Source organism: Cotesia typhae, unplaced genomic scaffold (assembly GCF_013202065.1).
Source record: "Cotesia typhae breed Kobodo isofemale line unplaced genomic scaffold, CoteBio_Ctyphae contig_33, whole genome shotgun sequence".
Classification (NCBI taxonomy): Eukaryota; Metazoa; Arthropoda; class Insecta; order Hymenoptera; family Braconidae; genus Cotesia; species Cotesia typhae.
Window position 1 is genome coordinate 933,173 of NW_027423741.1, and position 19,040 is coordinate 952,212.

General features: G+C 27.3%; 3 protein-coding genes across 3 annotated transcripts; all 3 read right to left on the reverse strand.

The window, feature by feature from the left end:
• Window positions 1–470: 470 nt before the first annotated feature.
• Window positions 471–3,767, reverse strand: LOC141526366 (pancreatic lipase-related protein 2-like). The gene is made up of 6 exons (XM_074241352.1): window positions 3,708–3,767; window positions 2,116–2,157; window positions 1,820–2,048; window positions 1,399–1,758; window positions 1,090–1,216; window positions 471–1,016 (listed from the first exon to the last, which is right to left on the reverse strand). The coding sequence occupies exons 1-6, from the start codon at window positions 3,765–3,767 to the stop codon at window positions 908–910; spliced, it is 927 nt and encodes a 308-aa protein (XP_074097453.1). The 3' UTR covers window positions 471–907.
• An 898-nt stretch (window positions 3,768–4,665) lies between these two features.
• On the reverse strand, window positions 4,666–13,484 carry LOC141526411 (pancreatic triacylglycerol lipase). The gene is made up of 10 exons (XM_074241437.1): window positions 13,060–13,484; window positions 8,486–8,679; window positions 7,913–8,067; window positions 7,298–7,417; window positions 7,064–7,210; window positions 6,699–6,927; window positions 6,101–6,526; window positions 5,854–5,980; window positions 5,561–5,776; window positions 4,666–5,218 (listed from the first exon to the last, which is right to left on the reverse strand). The coding sequence occupies exons 1-10, from the start codon at window positions 13,065–13,067 to the stop codon at window positions 5,110–5,112; spliced, it is 1,731 nt and encodes a 576-aa protein (XP_074097538.1). The 5' UTR covers window positions 13,068–13,484; the 3' UTR covers window positions 4,666–5,109.
• Window positions 13,485–13,731: 247 nt separating this feature from the next.
• Window positions 13,732–18,397, reverse strand: LOC141526413 (pancreatic lipase-related protein 2). The gene is made up of 6 exons (XM_074241440.1): window positions 18,083–18,397; window positions 16,986–17,257; window positions 16,457–16,727; window positions 15,626–16,099; window positions 14,931–15,309; window positions 13,732–14,080 (listed from the first exon to the last, which is right to left on the reverse strand). The coding sequence occupies exons 1-6, from the start codon at window positions 18,270–18,272 to the stop codon at window positions 13,969–13,971; spliced, it is 1,698 nt and encodes a 565-aa protein (XP_074097541.1). The 5' UTR covers window positions 18,273–18,397; the 3' UTR covers window positions 13,732–13,968.
• Between the last annotated feature and the right edge of the window lie 643 nt (window positions 18,398–19,040).

Here is a 19,040-nt window from a genome sequence, read left to right on the forward strand (position 1 = left end):
TCCTAATTCAAAAATACACACCTAATCCAAAATAACAAAAGGTCCTTTTTATCTGAGCGGTCAATCTATTGTCAGAGTTTTTAACACTATTTTAAAACTCAACTTCTTTGATTTTTTTACTTACTGGTTAAAGTGTGAGACATTTCAAAGACAAATAAAAAGTGCAAGGTAAGTTTTTAAATTACTTTTACAAAATTTCTTCTCTTATGTTTTTAAATTTTAATTTTAAGAAGAATATTATACCAAAGAAGTAACATTAGGTTTGTAAATTTTTATCTTCACTGTAGAATTAATTTTGCGACTTTTTAAATTAAAGAAAAGTAAATTTAAAGTAATTTAAAGTAATAAAACAGTAAATAAGTAATTTATCAAGTACAAATTTATTAACTGTTAATAAATATATATTGTTTAACTTTTAATAAATACTAACAGTTAAAAGGTATATAATAGAGTTTTAAAACTAACAAACGTACAAAAACTTATTTACACAATATTTTACAGATATTTAACTAATAAATGACATGGGTTGAATAATAGGTTATTAAGAATCACAATTATAAGACTTGAAGGTAACTCGCACCTTCAGTTTTACAATGTTATTAGTGTATCCTTGTATTCTTCGTAATCATCAACGAAAATTTCACTAGCACAGCTTTTTATTTCAGTATAATTTCGGGATCCTTGAACTGAGTAGAGTGTACTCGAGAAATTAGCCTTGTTTATCCTGCATGAGTAACAAAAAAAATTAATTACTTAAATAATTGTCATATAAAATAAATAAAAAAGATAAACGAGTATTTTACCCTCGGCCCAGTAAGTCTGACTTTTCAACAATTATTTTTTCCACATACAATGGATCATTACACGAAGTGCAACAAAATAGAAGAAACACTTCAATACTACAAGTCTATGTAAGTTCAACTTTTCGTATTCTTCCTATGTCACCTTTAAAACTTGCCGGGGGAACTGCTACTACTTTAGTTGTCCCTCCGTAACGCAATCTTAGTCGATTTTCACTAAAAAAAAAAAAATTTTATTTAATAAATATTCAATTGTAATTTTTATTACTATTATTATTAATATTATTACTTTTGAGTAAGTTGCATATTTCGTATAATTTCATCATCTGCATGCAATGTGACATTGATCAGACCACGAGCCCAATTTTTAGCTTGGCTTGGATTTGTTGATTGAATTGCTATCCTATATTGAGTTTCTGCAGAGTTAAAAAAAAAAAAAAAAATGAATAATTTTTATTTTTATGTTTATTTTGTCAAAAAATTTATTTATTTATTTAAAATTTCAAAATTTATAATTTATAATTTATATCTTATAATTTAATTGTTGTATATATATAATGCAGATTGGCGTTCAAATAAATAAATAAAAAATACTTACGGCAAAAAAGATTTCGATCGCCAGTAGAAATAAAAAATTTGCTACCAATTAAAGAATCAGTTATCGATTTGCCTAAAACTGATCTTTGTTTCAAAGCAAGACTTTTGTCAGCATGGTAGCCCATAATAGCACAACTGAGACTATTGTTATTTTTACACGAAAAACATTCACCTTCAATAAAATTATCATAGCTATCGCATTCATAGGCTGTAAATTGGCAATTAGAGTTAATGCTTTCAGTAAATAATTTTATTGCGCGTACATGGTTGCAGAACTTTGCAAGAATTACACTTGTATATCCTGGCTGATCATCACCATTATTCGGATAAAAATCCAAGTGTCCACAAGGATGATTTATTCCTGAAAAATATAAATTTTTATCATTTCTACAAAACTACATCAAGCAGAGATAAAAAATTACCCGTTCGAAAAATGCCTCTGCTGCCGGTATGGATAACATCAACAAATTGAGCATCAGTTGAATCCAAGCGCATATCACTGGACATATTTTCAAAATCCGGCTTGGCAGGGTCTAGTGCCGATAAACGTCCGATTTTACCTTGCAATTTTTCTCCAGCGTATCCTGCAGTATGGGCACCAAGACTGTGGCCTATTAGATGAATGTCGTCCAGCTTCAATCCATATTTTACCTGTAAAATAAAATTTTCATTACGCTAATGCCATCAGAAAATTTAAAATAAAAAATCAATCACTTACATGCAGGTGGTTTATAAAATGTGCAATTTCTAAACCATTGATCTTAGAAGTTTTTTTACTTCAATTAATTCAATTGTACTACTATTATTATTATAAATACTAGTTTCATTAATTTTGAATTCTACTTCGGGTAGTTCCAATTTTATATTATCACTGTTGGTCAAGTTTTCGAAACTATTGTTTAAATTTGATGGTGCGCATCGCCCATTGTGGTGAATATTTTTTACTTTTGCGTAATTTGTCAGGCTTGTATTTGTTTTTATTGTCAAAGTATTTTCACTGAAACGAAAATGTGAAACTAATGATAAGCTCTCATTTCTTTTTTAAATTGTCACTTTCTTAATTAGGAACATTTGTTTAATTTATTAGAAAATAAGACGAGTAGCATAGTGAGATCTAAGAAAGTAAAAACCGATTTATTTTGAATTAAGTTATTTAATTTATAGTTTTTTTAATTAAAAGTATTTTAATCTATTACTATTATTACAAAAAATTAAATTATTACAATTAATTCAACTGACAAACATATTTTGTCAAATGAAAGTCACAATAAATTCTTTTACTATAAAATCAATATGTATTCAATTATGTAATAATAATAAAGCTAAAAAATGACACGTGTCGTTTTATTACTAAAATCTGCAGAGATTAAAAAAATTTTTTTTTAAATTGCTCTTATAGTTTTTAAAAATTTTAATTTTTTTCTATTAATTTTTTGAACAAAAAAAAAAATCCTAAAAATTGTTGGATTTTATTTTAATAGCTAGAAAAAATATTATTAACTTTTATTTAAATTTGTTTTTAAATAAAATTATGTGTTAAAAAAAAATGAATTGTTTGTAAACTAAAAAATGATAATATTATATTTTACTCACTCTTGATGATGGTGCAAATGAAACCATACGGTAAGAGAAACAACTAAAATTAAAATTAAAAATGTAAAAGCTATCACTATTCTTCTACAAACAGTCGTTGAAATCATTTTATACTTTGTAAATATATTTTTTCATTTATTACATTATACTTTAAAGACTTTCAAGTAAACTAATTACAGTAAATATATAAATGGTAAAAAAAGTGGTAAACTAAACATTGATTTCACTTTTATTTAAATAGTATCGAAGTAAAAATTGATGAAACAAAAATTCACAGGACGTTAAAACACATTCTAGCGCACATCGCTAGTCCACTGAAATTAACCAATATTAATATCAATATTACTAGATGAGGAGATATCGCAAGGAATCCCCCACTTAAGACATTTTTACAGACCAAGTATTAGAATGTTTCTAAGTATAGTTTTTGAACATTATTAATTACACCTATGACCTTGGATTAATACGTTTTTACACTAGTATTCAATTAATCTCAAAACTTTTAATTACATATAGTTTATCAAATTATTAAATTTATTAAATTTATTAAATTGTCTGAATGAATGATAAATGATAAGAAAAATCATTTACACTTTTAAACTGATTCGTCGGCTGTTTTAACCTAACAATTGTATGTACTTACAAACTAGATAATTTGTTCTCGGCAGACTATTACAAGAATAAGGAGAAGTAACTGAAAATTAAGGTTCAAGGTACCTGACTTGGAAGTGTGTTGAATAGCATGACTTTGAAAATTTTGTTGGCTACTTCTAACATTATCCTGTTTTCCTAATTCAAAAATTCACACTTAATTCAAAATAACAAAAGGTCCTTTTTATCTGAGCGGTCAATCTATTGTCAGAATTTTTAACACCATTTTAAAACTCAACTTCTTTGATTTTTATACTTCCTGGTTAAAGTGTGCGACACTTTAAGGACAAATAAAAAATGCAAGGTAAGTTTTTAAACTACTTTTACAAAATTTCTTCTCTTATATTTTTAAATTTTAATTTTAAAAAGAATATTATACCAAAGAAGTAATATTAGGTTTGTAAATTCTTGTCTTCACTATTAATTTTTTTAATACAAAAACAATCTTTAATAAAATTTTGTTTCAAATGTATAAAATGTCAGAAATTTAATGTCTAAAGTCACTATAAAATTTTTTTTATGTTTATATTTCCTGGTCACAGCGACTGTTTACCCCGAAGACTGACGTGTCTGTAAGATTTACAGTTAAGGTTCAAATTATATTTCTAGACTTTTAAATCAGGAGATGAAAACCAGTCAAGAAGAAATTTACTATTTTTAAATAGACCCCGTTCATGCACGAGATTTTATCGAATTAATTTTACTTAAAATTTTGAGCGACTTATATACATTCATTGAAGTAACAAACTTTCTTATTCAAACAATAAGACAATCAAGTGTATAGATAATTAGGAAGTTAGATTTTCTGTGATACTCTATTGCGCTTATCTTCAATTGCAATAGATTAAATTTATGTCATAATGCATGCGCTCCATAATAAAATTGATGGGATAGTCTTTTTGTAAATGTCAATGTAAATTATAGGGTTTGAATGTTAGAATATTCATAATTTTGTTTCAAAAGAATATTATATAATTTTAAATGCGCTAAAAAAATTTTTTAAATTTGTAAACTTCTTATTCATTTATTTGTTCTTTAAATAATACAAAATATATTTATGAAATAATGTAAAGAAGAAATATTTCCATTTATTATAATAAAATTATTTTAACGGATTTTCTAACAATATATCACAATAATAAAAATAATAATAATATAAAAAGTATAAAAAATAATATAATAATAGATATATAAGCGTATACATGGAGAATGCGCGGAAATATAATACAATGTATTATTTTATAGGACGGTGATAATATTATATCGCATTGAAAAAAAAAATATGATGCCTTTTTTCGTATTTACATAATATTTTACATATTGTAGACTAATATAAATTATGGTGTAAAACGTTGAGTAATTGACAGTTTGACAGACAACACCAACCTAAACGGTATTGAAGATAACTTGCACCTCTTGTTTGTTGAATAATTTTTTAAAATATATTCTTGTCTTCTTCTTCTTCTTCTTAATGACAATTATCAACAAAAGCAGCACTAGAACCACTCGTTATTTCAGCGTAACTTTTACGGCCTTGAATTGAGCAGAGTTTACTCGAGAAATCTGTTTCTCTTTTTCTGTATAATTGTAAAAAAAAAAATAAAAATACGGTTAATGATAATTGGCAAACTATAGTAATGATTAAGTCAAATTACTACACGGAAAGAACAAGATGTCACTGGATATCATCCTAGATTATACTGAGTAAAAATTTTTTTTTAGATAGTAGCTAGTATAATCCAGATAACAATGAGTATAATCCAGATATCACCCAGTATAATTTGGATTATACTAGTTACTATTTGAAATTTTTTTTTTTTACCACAGATATCACTGAGTATAATCTGGGATGATACCCAGTGTCATCTTGTTTTTTTCCTCGTGGATTTATAAAATTATAAAATAGATCATTTTTATACCCTCGTCCTGGAAGTTCCATTATATCGACGACAATATTATCAACGTACAATCTGTCATTGCACCAAAAAAAACAAAGTGATCGCGGTTGCAATACATCCATGTCATACGTCCAAGCGAGCTCTACTTTTCGGATTTTTCCCATATCATTAGCTGCACCTCCATGGTGTGCCACTACTATCTTTCTTGTGGTACCATGCTCTAGCCTCATATACCCGCTAAATAAAAAAAAAAAAAAACGTGTTTAATAAATTAAAAATTAATTTTTAATTGAAATAATTAGTTGGGTAATTACTTCGGAGTAAGATCCATGTTACGTATAATCCCATTTTCAGCGTGTAGCGTAACTTTCATAAAACCTTGAACCCAACTTTCAGCAGTTTGCGGTCTTGCTAAATTAATTGTTATTCTATAATGTCTTCCTATATTTCAAATAAAAAAATAATATTAGCAATATGTAATGACTTATGAATGCATAATTATAACATTAATTTATATTATATCATAAAAAATAATAACAATAATAATAAAAATAATCTTACGACAGTAAGGATCTTCTTTGCCAGTAGAAACATAAAATTTAGAACCAAGTAAAGCAGTACTGGCAGACTGGCCCATTGCTAACCTTTTCACTAAAGCAGGACTCTGGTCAGCATGATAGCCCATAATGCTACAACTGAGACTGTTATTATTTTTACAAGAGAAACATTCACCGCGGAGAAAATTCGCGTAGTTATTGCATTCGTGCGCTACATACTGACACTTTGAGTTTATACTTTCAATAAAAAGTTTTATTGCTCGGATGTGATTGCAGGCAACAAGGACGCGAGAGGCTTCCTCAAGACCTTCTCTAATTAGTGTGAGCGGCAGTGAAGGTGTTGTCTCACTTAAATCTGTACATCCTGGCTGCTCCTTTCCATTGTTTGGGTAGAAATCCAAGTGCCCGCACGGCTGACTCATTCCATATCCTTAAACAATATTTAAAGATAATCAATTTGTCTTTTGGCTTATCACTCATTCATATTATAAAATGTACGCTGATAAAAAAATTGACTTGAAAAACTCTTGAACCAAGAATTTCATTTTGAAAAAAAAAAAAAAAAAAAAAAAAAAAAAATTATTTTCTTTTTTTAAATTTACCTAGAAAGAAGATACTTTTCCCATCGGTATGAATAACATCAACAAGCTGAGCGTCCGTCCAATCTAATCGAATGTGGCTGGGCATACCCTGGAAATTAGGCTCCGCCGGATCTAATCCCGTGATACGGCCAACTTCGCCTTGCAATTTTTCCCCAGCGTATCCTGCAGTATGAGCACCAAGACTGTGGCCTATCAGGTGGACATCGCCCATCTCCAGCCCATAATTCGTCTGTCAAGTAAAAATTTCATTACTATCACATTAAATGTCATCTTCTTCTTCTTCTTCTTCTTCTTCTTCTTCTTCTTCGGCGGTTGGGACATATCGCAGAATTTAATTTTATTGGCAATTAAAAAGAGATGCTTACATGGAGATGCTTGATGAGATGTGCAATCTCTAAACCAACAAGTCTGGTGTTGGCTGTTGCTTGGGTGTACAGCGGTAAGCTTCCTCCGGCCCAATCAACGATAATTACGTTGTAGTCACCATGCTTCAGTAATTCATTTCTCATTTCCTATTATGTGCGTTGATTCCATAAAACAGAAGATACAATTTGCAAATTGGATTTTTAATATGCTAGATAATATTTTTTTGTATTTACCTTCACCCAGTTACTCAGTGTGGTGTCTATAAATCCATGGATAATAAATTTTGTCTTGCGCTTTGGATCAAAATTTGATCTTTTTATTGATTTGTCTTTTCCTACAATAAGAACTTGGCCCTAAAAATTATTTTTCCATTGAATTAATGATTTAAAAATTTTTTTAACAATTTATAAATTTATATAAGAATCGAGATAAAAATTTGTGATTAAATATTATACATAGATCTATTTATTAATTTGTGATATTTGTGATAGAACTTAACAACCTGCTAATGAATGATTTGTTACGTACGCTAAGTAATATTTTCTACGGATTGTTTTTTCTTATGCAAATTATTAACAGGAATGTATAGAATACATTGAAAACTTTCCTACGTAAGATGCAATAAAAATGACTATCTAACATAAGAGAAATTACCAAGTTTATCAAAAGTTACGTATTTAATGTATTGAGTATTTTTTATTGCTAACTTTTTCAACCCACGGATCCAAGAAAACCAGAATTATTGCAATCAACTGACATTATATGTAATAAAAATTCAAGTGGCACAAAAATTTGAATTTTACTTCACTCAAAAAAAAACTTTAACAAATTTTAAATAATTTAATTACCTCTGTAGGATTATCATTTGTATAAAGTATAAACCTCGTATTAATAACTTCTCGGGGCAAAGGAAAGACATTGAGCGGCCGATGTATCAAATGGTACCAGCTTCTAGTTATATTGAGACAGCCGAGTTCATCATAACACCTCGTTTCGTTTTCAACTATAAATTTATTAAATTTTTACTAAATTTTTACTTTCACGGAAAAAAGAAAAATTGAAAAAATTACATTATAAATAGTAATAAGTGTCCCGTAGTATTAAAAATTAGAAAAATTACAGTTCGAAATAAAATTTTTTTAAATTCAAAATTAGAATATTAATTTTCGGAGCTTTTAATGTAAATATTACACGGTAAAAAATTTTGTTTTAAACATTTAACATTTTTATGTGTAAATTTAACATTTATTGTACTAAATTAACACAAGAAAGTGTAAAATATTTAGCATAAAAATTTTTAACATAAAATGTTTTGACGCAATGACGCAAAATTTTTTATTGTGTATATTTTACAATGTAATTTTTCTATTTTTCTTTTTTTTTGTGAATTAATAAATAAATAAAATTTCAATTAAACATACATGGCAACCACGGTATATTAACTTCAATTTTATCACTTCGTGTCCATTGCCACGGGTCCAAAATTCCAGCAGCTGCAGCGGCTGTTGAACAGGCTATCGGCGTTAACGTGATAAAAAGGATAAAAAGTGTACCTTTTGTTGTTGTTCTTGTTGTTATAATAAGTTTTTTCTTTGGACCCCCGATCCTCCTCATTCTTAAATAAATATTTTCATTAATCTTATAGAATTAATTAATAAATTAATAAAACCACAATTTCTTTTCATTGTGAGCTCACTTAGAAAAATTACGTAATTATAGTAAAGAGCAAGCGCTTAATCACTAATTGCTAATGAGTTTAAAAGGCTTACACAAGTGTAACGATTAAATATAAAATAATAAACAAAAATGAGAGGCCTTGAAAAAAAAAAATAATATATATTTATGTTGTGTAATAAACATTCTTTAGATTAATTTTAATTCTTGAGCATGCGGGAGCAATGCAAAGTATCAACACCCGAGCAGATTTCACTTTTTCTCTACGTGTGTTATGTACTGGACTGTGTGTGCGATTCCCACTTAAACGTCCAGTCACATCATTATGTATCCTACAAAAACAAAAAATTGCTACGCAGATAAACGAACTACAAAAAATTTTTGTAAATGTTTTTTTTTTTTTTTTTTTTTTTTTCAATATTTACTTATATAATATAATGCCGGACTTCCGGAAGTAAATGTAATGAGCAAATGATTAATGATAATGTTACGGATATAAAAATTAACATTCTGGTACTGAGATTTTATGAAAAAGTTCCGATAAAATTAAAAAATCTCGACAAATTTATTTTTAATTATTTATATTATTTATTAATTAAATAATTATAATTAAAATTAATAATTTTGAATTTATTGATCTGGATTTATCTTTTTGCGCCGTAAATTTTAATGTCTTATAAATAAATTTTTTTTTTACAAGGAACTGACGCATTACATGAGTATAAATTAAACTAATAGATAAATCTGTGTGTATCTAATGCTAATAGATAATTGTGATTACAAATTAACTGCGGGGGCCTATGATTAATGATTTAATTATTTTAAAGTAGTTAATTATCGGTGGCGAGTTTTTTTTACCGGACGCTCGAATAGAAGCTAATCCAAATGATCTTGTCTTGAAGAAAGTATATTCACAATTTACATGCTTGCTAACGATAGCTATAACTGTATATAATGTAAAAGCTATCAGGGGGAAAGTAAAATTTGATATATTTGCGAGTTTAAGTAATACAAGAGCATTAAATAAAATAAAATTCTTGTTCTTCCTCGCCTATTTTAAATTTAATTATAATTTATTATTTTATTTTCAATTTGATAATTTACTGTTGACAATAAAAATTACTTCTTGCACATGCAATTCAATTTTATTAACCGCGGTTTAAGACTCTAACGCTGCCGTTTGACATTCAAGCGGTGAACTATTGCAATAGTATACAAATAGTAGTTGAGCGATTACGCGTTTATTATTTTATAATAACATTTTAAAGACTTGTGTATTTTATTGTTGCAAAGATGAGTGTTGTAAAATTAAAAAAAAAAAATTATTAATTTTTTTTTTAAATTGTCTGGAGGTAAAAATAAAATAGCTAATGTCAGTATGAGGGTATTACGTGAAGGCTAATGGTCTTTAGGCTTAATCGCATTGTTTTTTTCTTAATATTCCACGGTGTACTTATATGTAGGAAGCCGTCGTGCATCGTCGATCAATTTGATTGTATACTTTTGCTTGCACGTGCAAAAGCATGCTAAAGTGTCGGATCAAGAGACTAAGCACGATGCGGAAACTACGATTATAACGGCTGTGGGTACTCATGACTTGCACTTTAAAAATAATAATAAAAAATAAAAATATTGCAAGTCAGACTTTTATATTTTTAAAAAATCATTTTGTTCTTCGGGAACTTGATAAAATTTAAGAGAAATAATTCTGAGTAAATTTGATTTATTATCCTCGGAGAAATTTTATAGATTTAATTTTTTTCCTTTTATCTAATTAAATCAGGAAGAAATCCTTGTATTTAATTCAATCCGGAAGAAATTAGTTGACCGTAACTTTAGTTTTCAGTTCAAAACATTTTGATACTACGGAAAATATTAATTAATCAGAAACAAGAGTAATTTTAATTTATTAAAGTATTTTCTCTCTCTCTCTCTCTCTCTGCATAATTTAATGTTGAAAATTATTTCAATAAATCTTAAAAAAAAATTTTTTTTCTCATTTACTTCATTAAGAAAAATGTCGTAATTAATTGTAGTAGATTTTTTAAAAATAATTATTTACAAGAAAAAAAGTTACGAGTAAATGTTATAAAATTTTTTTTCTTCACGGGATCTAAATAAAATTAATTGAGAGTTTAATTCTAAATGTAAAAAATAATAATGTTTATAATAATGTACGACAATTTAATAGTAGATTGCATAAAAAAACATGTGATAGAATCTCATGTGTAGACTGTTATAGAAAGTGTAACGCCTTAGGAACATTAAAGAAAAAAGTTTATTATTTATAAAAAATATTTCTTTCAAACTTGTTCATAAGTATTGAGAAGAAAAAAATAAATAAATAAAATAAAAATGTATTTTTATTAAATTCGAAAGGAAAGATAAAAAGTATCTGAAAAAATTGTAGTTGAAGAATTTAAAGGAATAAAAAAATCGAGAAAATTATGCCACTTTCAAAGCAGGTCAGAAAACCACGCGACCGAGTTTCTGTGATGGCTACTCTACTTTCTCAACATATAAATTTCTTCTAAAAATGTTTAGAATCCTCGACAATTTAATTTAATAATATCCAATAAATTAAATTAATAAAATAATAAAATCCGCAAACTGCTGAATAATTATGAATGCTCACTAGACCTGGATATCCTCAATCATTAAAAATCAAGTTAAAGTGTTTACGCAGGCAGATAAAACGAATTCCGAGATTGATGAGTGATAAGTTTAAAATGTTTATCCTCGATTACCGGAGATCAAACCAGGAAAAATAATAATTATTTTATTACAAAAGAGCGCGCAGATATTTGTGCGTTCGCATGATATGAGAGAGTTTGCAGGAAAGTAAACGGAGAGTGAAAATTATCTATATGTAGAATTGCGGTGGGTCAAGTTGACGTGCATCATACGGTGAAAAAATGCCTCGGGCACATGAGTTACCACTTACTAAAATCCCGTTTGTATTATTTTATTTATTTATTAAATTTTTTTGATTTTTAAAAAAACAATTTTAGATAGGAATAAAATTGTTTAAAATTTTCCACAAATTAATTTTTTATTACAACATTGCTCATTTTTTTAAAAATAAATTTTTTCTCTCAGAGTTGTCTAAATAGCACACAGTACAAGGATAAAAAAACATTTACAACTATTAAATACACAAACATTCGTCTGGCTTTATTAATAATTAATTATCGGCCAGTTTCAGTTTCAGTTCTCAGTCGTCGTTTTAATGAATAAAATAAAAGAAAAAAAAATTAGTTACCGACAAAATACATCAAGAAAGTTGTCTGTTAATATATTACATATAGTACTATGTACTATCAGCATTAATGATCCAGCTTTGATGTCTATTACAACAAATATATCCGGTGAATTTATTTTATCTAAAAAATGTACTTTTTGTAATTTTATATGAGCAATTTTGCGCTAATCCTAAATTAATGTTTATCTTGCAGTGTACGTATGTAGACATGGATCAGTAAAAGGTAAACATATTTTATTTACTTTTTTTAAATTCATATGTTAAGTTTGTGTTGGTAAAGTAAACGCGATGACGCCTACGTGGAGAAAGCGCAGTCGCGTGCTTCATTATAATCATCTCGCATAAGTATATATAGATGTATTTTAAAGTATAAATATAAATATAGATATAAATAAGAACAAGTAGCTGTTATCTTCGTAATAATGACATGAAGAGCGGTAAAACTATAACATTTATCGTTTGGTATGATATACAAATCTTTAAAATTCTTTATAAAATTGTTTTCTTATAATTTATAATGTTAAATAAAATTATATGATGCTAAAATTGTTTAATAATTTTTTTTTTTTTTTTATTAAATTAGAACTAAAAAATATTTTTAAAAAATTGCAATATGAAAATTAATTTAGCAGATATTTAATAATTTTTAGAAATTTTATTGACAAATAAATTATGGTAAAAAAAAAATAAGAAAAAAAAATTGACAAGTAGAAATTAAAAAAAATTAAAAATGCAATTTTTTAAAAATAATTTTTTAGAATTAATTTAATTGTTAGATAAAATTAAAAATTAATCTTTAATGTCATAATAAAAAATGAAATTTTTAAAATTTTTTTGTAATAATTTTTACAACAAAAAAAAAAAATTCTAAAAATTTTTAAATGTCGGCTAAATTAATTTTCAAATAATTATTAATATGTGATTTATAATCTGCAATAAAATTAAACCTCAGAAATAATAGCGCCAATTTTAAAAACAATCAAAATTTCTAACAAAAATTATTAATTGTTGTTGTTAAATTTTTTGACTAAATAAATAAAAAATATTTTTGTGACTTACATTATCATCGGTTTTTAATTCGCATGTCACGTAACATTATTTTTATTTATCGAGCATTTGTTAATCCATATTTTAGTTAAAATATCTCACATGTAATTGTTGATGATAATATAAATTTTTCACAAATTTATCCAATTACACATTTAAACATCAATATTTTTGCAAATAAAAATTAATCAACAAAAATAAAAATAATTGAATTGTTAAGTTAATAAATAAAAAATTTTCAACAGTCACTGAAGTGATAAAAAATAAATAAATATTGTAAATAAAAGCACGTCTGTATAGAGTACCGGTGCTCGACTGAATGCAGGTAAGATTTGCTAAAGCCTCGTGTGTATACGAGAAATGAGGGATTTGCCCCCGCTGTTGTTGCTCCGCTACCTTTAGCACTAGCTTAAGCCTTAACTTGAGTTGTCAGGTGAGTGCGATTTCACTGGGACCGGAGTAGTATTAATCGTATAGTAGAATGTCGATATGTGCCACGCGCACATCATGTAGGAGTATGTATAATATAATTAGACGATTATTATGAATAAAACGTTGATAATATTTGTCTATATTATGTCTAAGTTGTTTTATGACTTAACTTAACTGGTACGTACTAGTACCTTTATTACACTTTTTATATTTTATTTAAATTAACAATTGATTAATCGTTTAACAATTAACATTCCAAGGGACGTGTTTTATTTATACAGCTCTACTTATTTGATAATAAATTAAATATTTTACGCCAACATTCAGTAATAATTAAAATTAATAATTCTACGTTGCTTAGATTATAAATTATAATATTTATTACATGTAATTAATAGTAATGATATTATATACATCTTACGCACGCACTCCCACGTTCTGATAATTTATTTCCGTTCGTATTTAAAATAATAAGAATTAAAATTAAAATTAATGTGATATTACATTTGAATCTGGTGTGTGATAGCGGCAATTTTCGACGGTCAATATTTTCGGTTCATTCGCTGTAATTGTCTTGCCTTCGTCGGGACAAACTGTTATTCTGTAAAAATTAAAAAAAAATAGTTTTTTATTTTTTGACATTGAAAAATCACAAAATTTTTCTATTTGAAGTCAAAACTCTTTTCGAAACATCTCAATGTTAAGTAAATAAAATTATATATTCTCTATTTTTGAATAACTATTAAACGCACATAAACACTGAATTTTTTTTATGTTTTATGAATTTTTATAAATAGGTAAAGTCTGCTGAGCTTCTGAAAAATTTTAAGTAGAGTAGAGAATTTTAACCTTGAGAATAGAGATGTGTTGGCTGGAGTTTTGACCTCGAAAAAGTACGCTTTAAATAGATATTTCACAATCGGGGAGCCTAGAGAATAATAAAACAAAATAAAACGGAGCCAAAATTTACATTGTTACGTATTTTACAGAATAATTGATTTTATTTTAGGTATTTACAATTTTACAATTTTTTTTGCCTCTGATATTCAAAAAATAATTCAGCCCATTTTACCCCGGGGTATTTAATAGTTGAAATTAAAAATATAACTCGACGGAAAATAGAACTTGTAAATCAAAAATAATTGTAGAGAGAAGTTAAAATAAATGCGGGTTGTAATGAAAATTTATTGTCGGTAATTAAATGTTACATTTAAGTGTAAAAACGGCAATTTTTTTTAGATTGATTATTATTTTAGCTATTGTAAATTTTTTAGTCGATAAAAATCAATTATAGACTTGTTTAATGATTTGTTACAATAGAACAAAAAAAATAAATTTTTAGAAATAATATTAATTTATAATTTTATTCAAATATTTTTAATTTTTCTAAGCTTCTAGCTTTATTTTTTTAGGTTATAATTATTTAATTATATTAATCGTCAAAAACTTACCCTTGACCGGCTTCCAAGCTATCAATTCTCAAAGAATCAATGTAAGCTTTTGGCTTATGCAATAGACGCCAAGTCAATGGATTAAACACAGAAGTTTGGTATTCCCATGTTATTTCAACGGCTTCAGGAGTTCCGACAATTTCACCAGGTAGTACAACGGTATGGCTACTTCCAGGCTCGTAATACTTTGACGCCTCGCTAAGTTCAAGTCTTTCTGATATTTTTATATCACTGTCACGATCACTATCGTGCTCATAATTATTATTGCTACCATTAGTAGCCGCTCCAATTACTCTTATAACAAACATACCGACTTCGCCGCCGTGGTCTACGCTCTCTGCTGTCTTGGAAATATTTATTGTTATCTTATAGTGTCCTCCTAAAAAATTACCAGTTCGTGTTATGTAATTATATATATTTAGGAACGGAGAAAGTGCTATTGAAATTAACCAACAATTACGAAAAGCAAACTATTAATTTAATAAAAGCAATTTTTTATAAAGCTTTTTGTTTCATTTCTTCAACAATTAAAGAAGCAATTCTTTTTTTTTATTTATTTACTTGGAAATAATTAAAATTTTCTTTCAAAAATTAATTATGTTTTTTGTGAGGAAATATTTTTTTTTTACTTTGTTTAAAAAATGTAAAAAATTATTATTGTATTTCAGTGTCATTAAAAAAAATAAAATACAAACTGCAAAAAGGTTTTTCAGCTGCAGTCATCAGATATACAGATGCGTGATAATTTCCAGGCTGCGCATCAAATCCAAATCTAGGACAGTACTGACTTATGCAGTCAAAACACTTTCCCTCTTGAAAGTTACTCCAGGAGGAACAAGGAACCGCGATAAATGGACAATTCGTGTTGATGCTCTCTATGAAATAGTCATAACTGCGAATATGATTGCATCCAAGAAATCTTTTAATTCCGCGAAAAAAACTTCCACGTTCAAGTGTAATAGAATTGAGCACACCATGGTTGCATCCCGGTTGGTTGCGTCCGCCGTTTGGATAAAAGTCGATATGACCAACTGGCTGGCTGATTCCTAGCCCGCCGGTAACAAAAGGGCTCGAGTCTGTGTGAATAGCTGTCACAAATTCGGCGTCTGTCGGATCTAATCTCACCATCGGTGAAGTATTACTGAAGTGAGGTTCGGCTGGATCTAAGCCTGGGATTCGACAGATGTATAATATTAAAATTATTGAAGTTTTTAAAGATTTAAGCTCATCCTGATGTTACACTTATCAAGAGCTTTTATTTGAGTACCCACATGCATTTTCATATATTTTTCATATATATATGTAAAATATATGAAAAATTGATGTGGGTACTCAAATGAAAGCTCTTGATAAGTGTAATGTCGAGGTGAGCTTATATCTTTAAAAATGTCAATATTAAACCTTTAAAAACCTATTCTCTTAAAAATATAGATAATAACTTGGAGAAACTGAGGATAATTATTGGGATTATAATTTGATAAATTATTATTAATTATAGTACAAAGTAATGACGGAGGAAGGCATACCAGTAATTCGTCCAAGTTTGTAACCATATTGCACACGTAAGTAGTAACCTATGTAACCACATGTATGTGCTCCGAGACTGTGACCAATGGCATGAAAACGATGTTCAGGTACACCAGCTTCTTGTATCAATTGCATTGCCAATCTAGCCGTCATTGCACCAACAAGCCTTGTATTGGCAACGGCCTGAGGATATGGAGGCCCTGCTCCCGCAATCCAATTAACCACCACTACATTGCAGTCTTCACGTATCAGCAACTCACGTTTTGTTCTCTATGCAATAGCAATAAATATTATTTTGTAATTTTATTGTTCATAAGTTTCATTAACATATTACGATGACACTAAAATATCAAGTAGACACTTGAAAATTTTTTGGTTTTTCGTGAAAAATAAATTTGCTTTAGAAAATTATTTATAAAAAATTGCAGTTATAATTTTTTTGAGCTTTTAAAAATGCAATTTTTTTAATAATTTTTTTTTGGCGGTAATGTATTTGTTAAAAAAATTATCAAATGAAAAGAAACTTACTAAAATCCATGTTTTATCGCCATTGTCAAGGTACCCGTGAACAATAAAGTAAAGGGTTGTATTATTTTTCAGCGGTGATTTTCGAACAATGTCCAACTGATCAATTAGTAGCTCATATGGGTCGTTCGAACGTTCTCGAGTGTAGAGCATATAATGAGGATCGACGCTTTCCGGACGACCTGGAAATGTTGATACCGGTCGATTTTCACCCGACCAAGGTGCTCCAATATAAAAACAACCGTAAGGTTGATAACATCGCCACATATACCAATCTGAAATAACATATAATTTTGAACTATTTTTATCTCAAAAAAAAAAAAAAGGAAATTACTCGTGGAATTTCCGGGAAGGAAATGTCAAAGTTTGAAGTCTCAAAATTATTTTTAAAAAATTTTATTACGACTTAAAAAATAATTTATTGGGAAAATTTATTCTTTTTCCAACAAATTATTACCCAATTTTAAAACACAATAACGGCAAAATTTTTATACCTGAATTTTTTTTTAGTATTGCTGCATTTTTTATAAATTTTAGACTTTAATTTCAAGTATTTTTTCTTAAAAATTTTGATATTTATTTATTTATTTTATTTTTTTTTTTTTTTTTCATAAATCAAATTTTCCATCAATTTGGCGCGCAAATTTTTTTTTAATAAAAAAAAGCCGTCATGAAGAAATCATCCGACTATTTTTCAATTATCACTTGACAGTTCTACCCATGTGACATAAAAACCAAAATGAAATATCATGGGAATTTAAAAATTTAGATTTTAGAAATCTTTCGCATCAGGGTCACCTGGTTATCACATCACCTTAGTGACCTACGAGTTCTATGCTCCGATAAAGAATAAATAAAATACAATATATGTAATTTAGCATGTCCGAAGTCGAATGTGCTGGTCAAAACATAGTTCGTGTGTGAATGTGCACTTTAAATCAACAATAATACAAGATATAAATAATCATCTTCATTTCTTCTCAAAATTTTTTAATAAATATAAAAAAACAGTAAGGTAGAAAATAAAATCATAAATCATTATGATTTATTTAATTTCACTTTGACATGCACACAGGCACACCATGCACACTCATACTCACCATCTTCTAAATTAAATTTATTTTCTTCTTCTTCGGGTGACAAAGTTGTTAAATAATTATTATTAGCTTCACTGTCACTATGATGATCAACATTAGTATTACTGAAATTTTTTGAACTAGTTTCATTAGGCAAAGTCGCCATCATATTAGCTGTGTACGTCAGCAGCACAAGTGTCTCATTAAGAAACATTTTAATAAATATTTTCTTAACTAATTATTAATATAATTAATAACAATCAAAGTGCTTCGTCTTATTATTTGAATTGACTTGGAATAAATTAAAAATAACTTCAGATATATAATTAATTAACGAGTTTAAATATATTTAATTGAAAATAAAAAAAAAAAAAAAAAAAAAAAAACAATAAATATCTTCACATTAATCACGCAATTAAATAAATAAAATATTCTTAAGTCACTTGGGAATTTATATTTATATTTATATTTATACGCAGATATTTATAATTATTTAAATCATACTACACTACTATTAGGTCGGGGATTCTCGCTGTCACTGATTATTCATCCTGCGTGTAAGATACAAACACATTATATATTAGGAAAAAAATTTATTGACGCAACACTATCACTCAGATGCGATAATAGTCTACATAAAGCCGTACTATGACTCGGTAATTTAACTTTAAATATTTATTACTTGTTTTATAATAATATCCATCTCGATAAATGTAAATTTTATATGAATTACGCACAAGAGAAATTTAAACTCATAAATAATAAATAAAACAGTGATTTTTTTTTTTTTTTTGAATAATAACATCAAAAATTTATTGGCAAAAACAAACGATTACTGAGAATAAACTCCGTTTACTTTGTAAATATATGTAGCAATCTATTTTATTTTACATTTGTAGACAAAGTTCATAGCAATTATTATTGTTATTATTTATTATCAATACAACTATTTATTGATCTTGTATTATAAACACAACACACT

Excerpts from the sequence above, each read along its gene's own strand:
- LOC141526413 (XM_074241440.1), bottom strand. The coding sequence starts at position 18,272 with ATGTTTCTTAATGAGACACTTGTGCTGCTGACGTACACAGCTAATATG. Across the intron at positions 16,728-16,985 it reads GCGATAAAACATGGATTTTA|AGAACAAAACGTGAGTTGCT; the intron begins GTAAGTTTCTTT and ends GCTATTGCATAG. Across the intron at positions 16,100-16,456 it reads CAAACTTGGACGAATTACTG|GCTTAGATCCAGCCGAACCT; the intron begins GTATGCCTTCCT and ends GTCGAATCCCAG.
- LOC141526366 (XM_074241352.1), bottom strand. The coding sequence starts at position 3,767 with ATGTTAGAAGTAGCCAACAAAATTTTCAAAGTCATGCTATTCAACACA. Across the intron at positions 2,049-2,115 it reads ATTTTATAAACCACCTGCAT|GTAAAATATGGATTGAAGCT; the intron begins GTAAGTGATTGA and ends TTTATTTTACAG. Across the intron at positions 1,017-1,089 it reads AATATGCAACTTACTCAAAA|TGAAAATCGACTAAGATTGC; the intron begins GTAATAATATTA and ends TTTTTTTTTTAG.
- LOC141526411 (XM_074241437.1), bottom strand. Across the intron at positions 8,068-8,485 it reads TAATATACCGTGGTTGCCAT|TTGAAAACGAAACGAGGTGT; the intron begins GTATGTTTAATT and ends ATAAATTTATAG. Across the intron at positions 5,219-5,560 it reads ATGGAACTTCCAGGACGAGG|AAAAAGAGAAACAGATTTCT; the intron begins GTATAAAAATGA and ends ACAATTATACAG.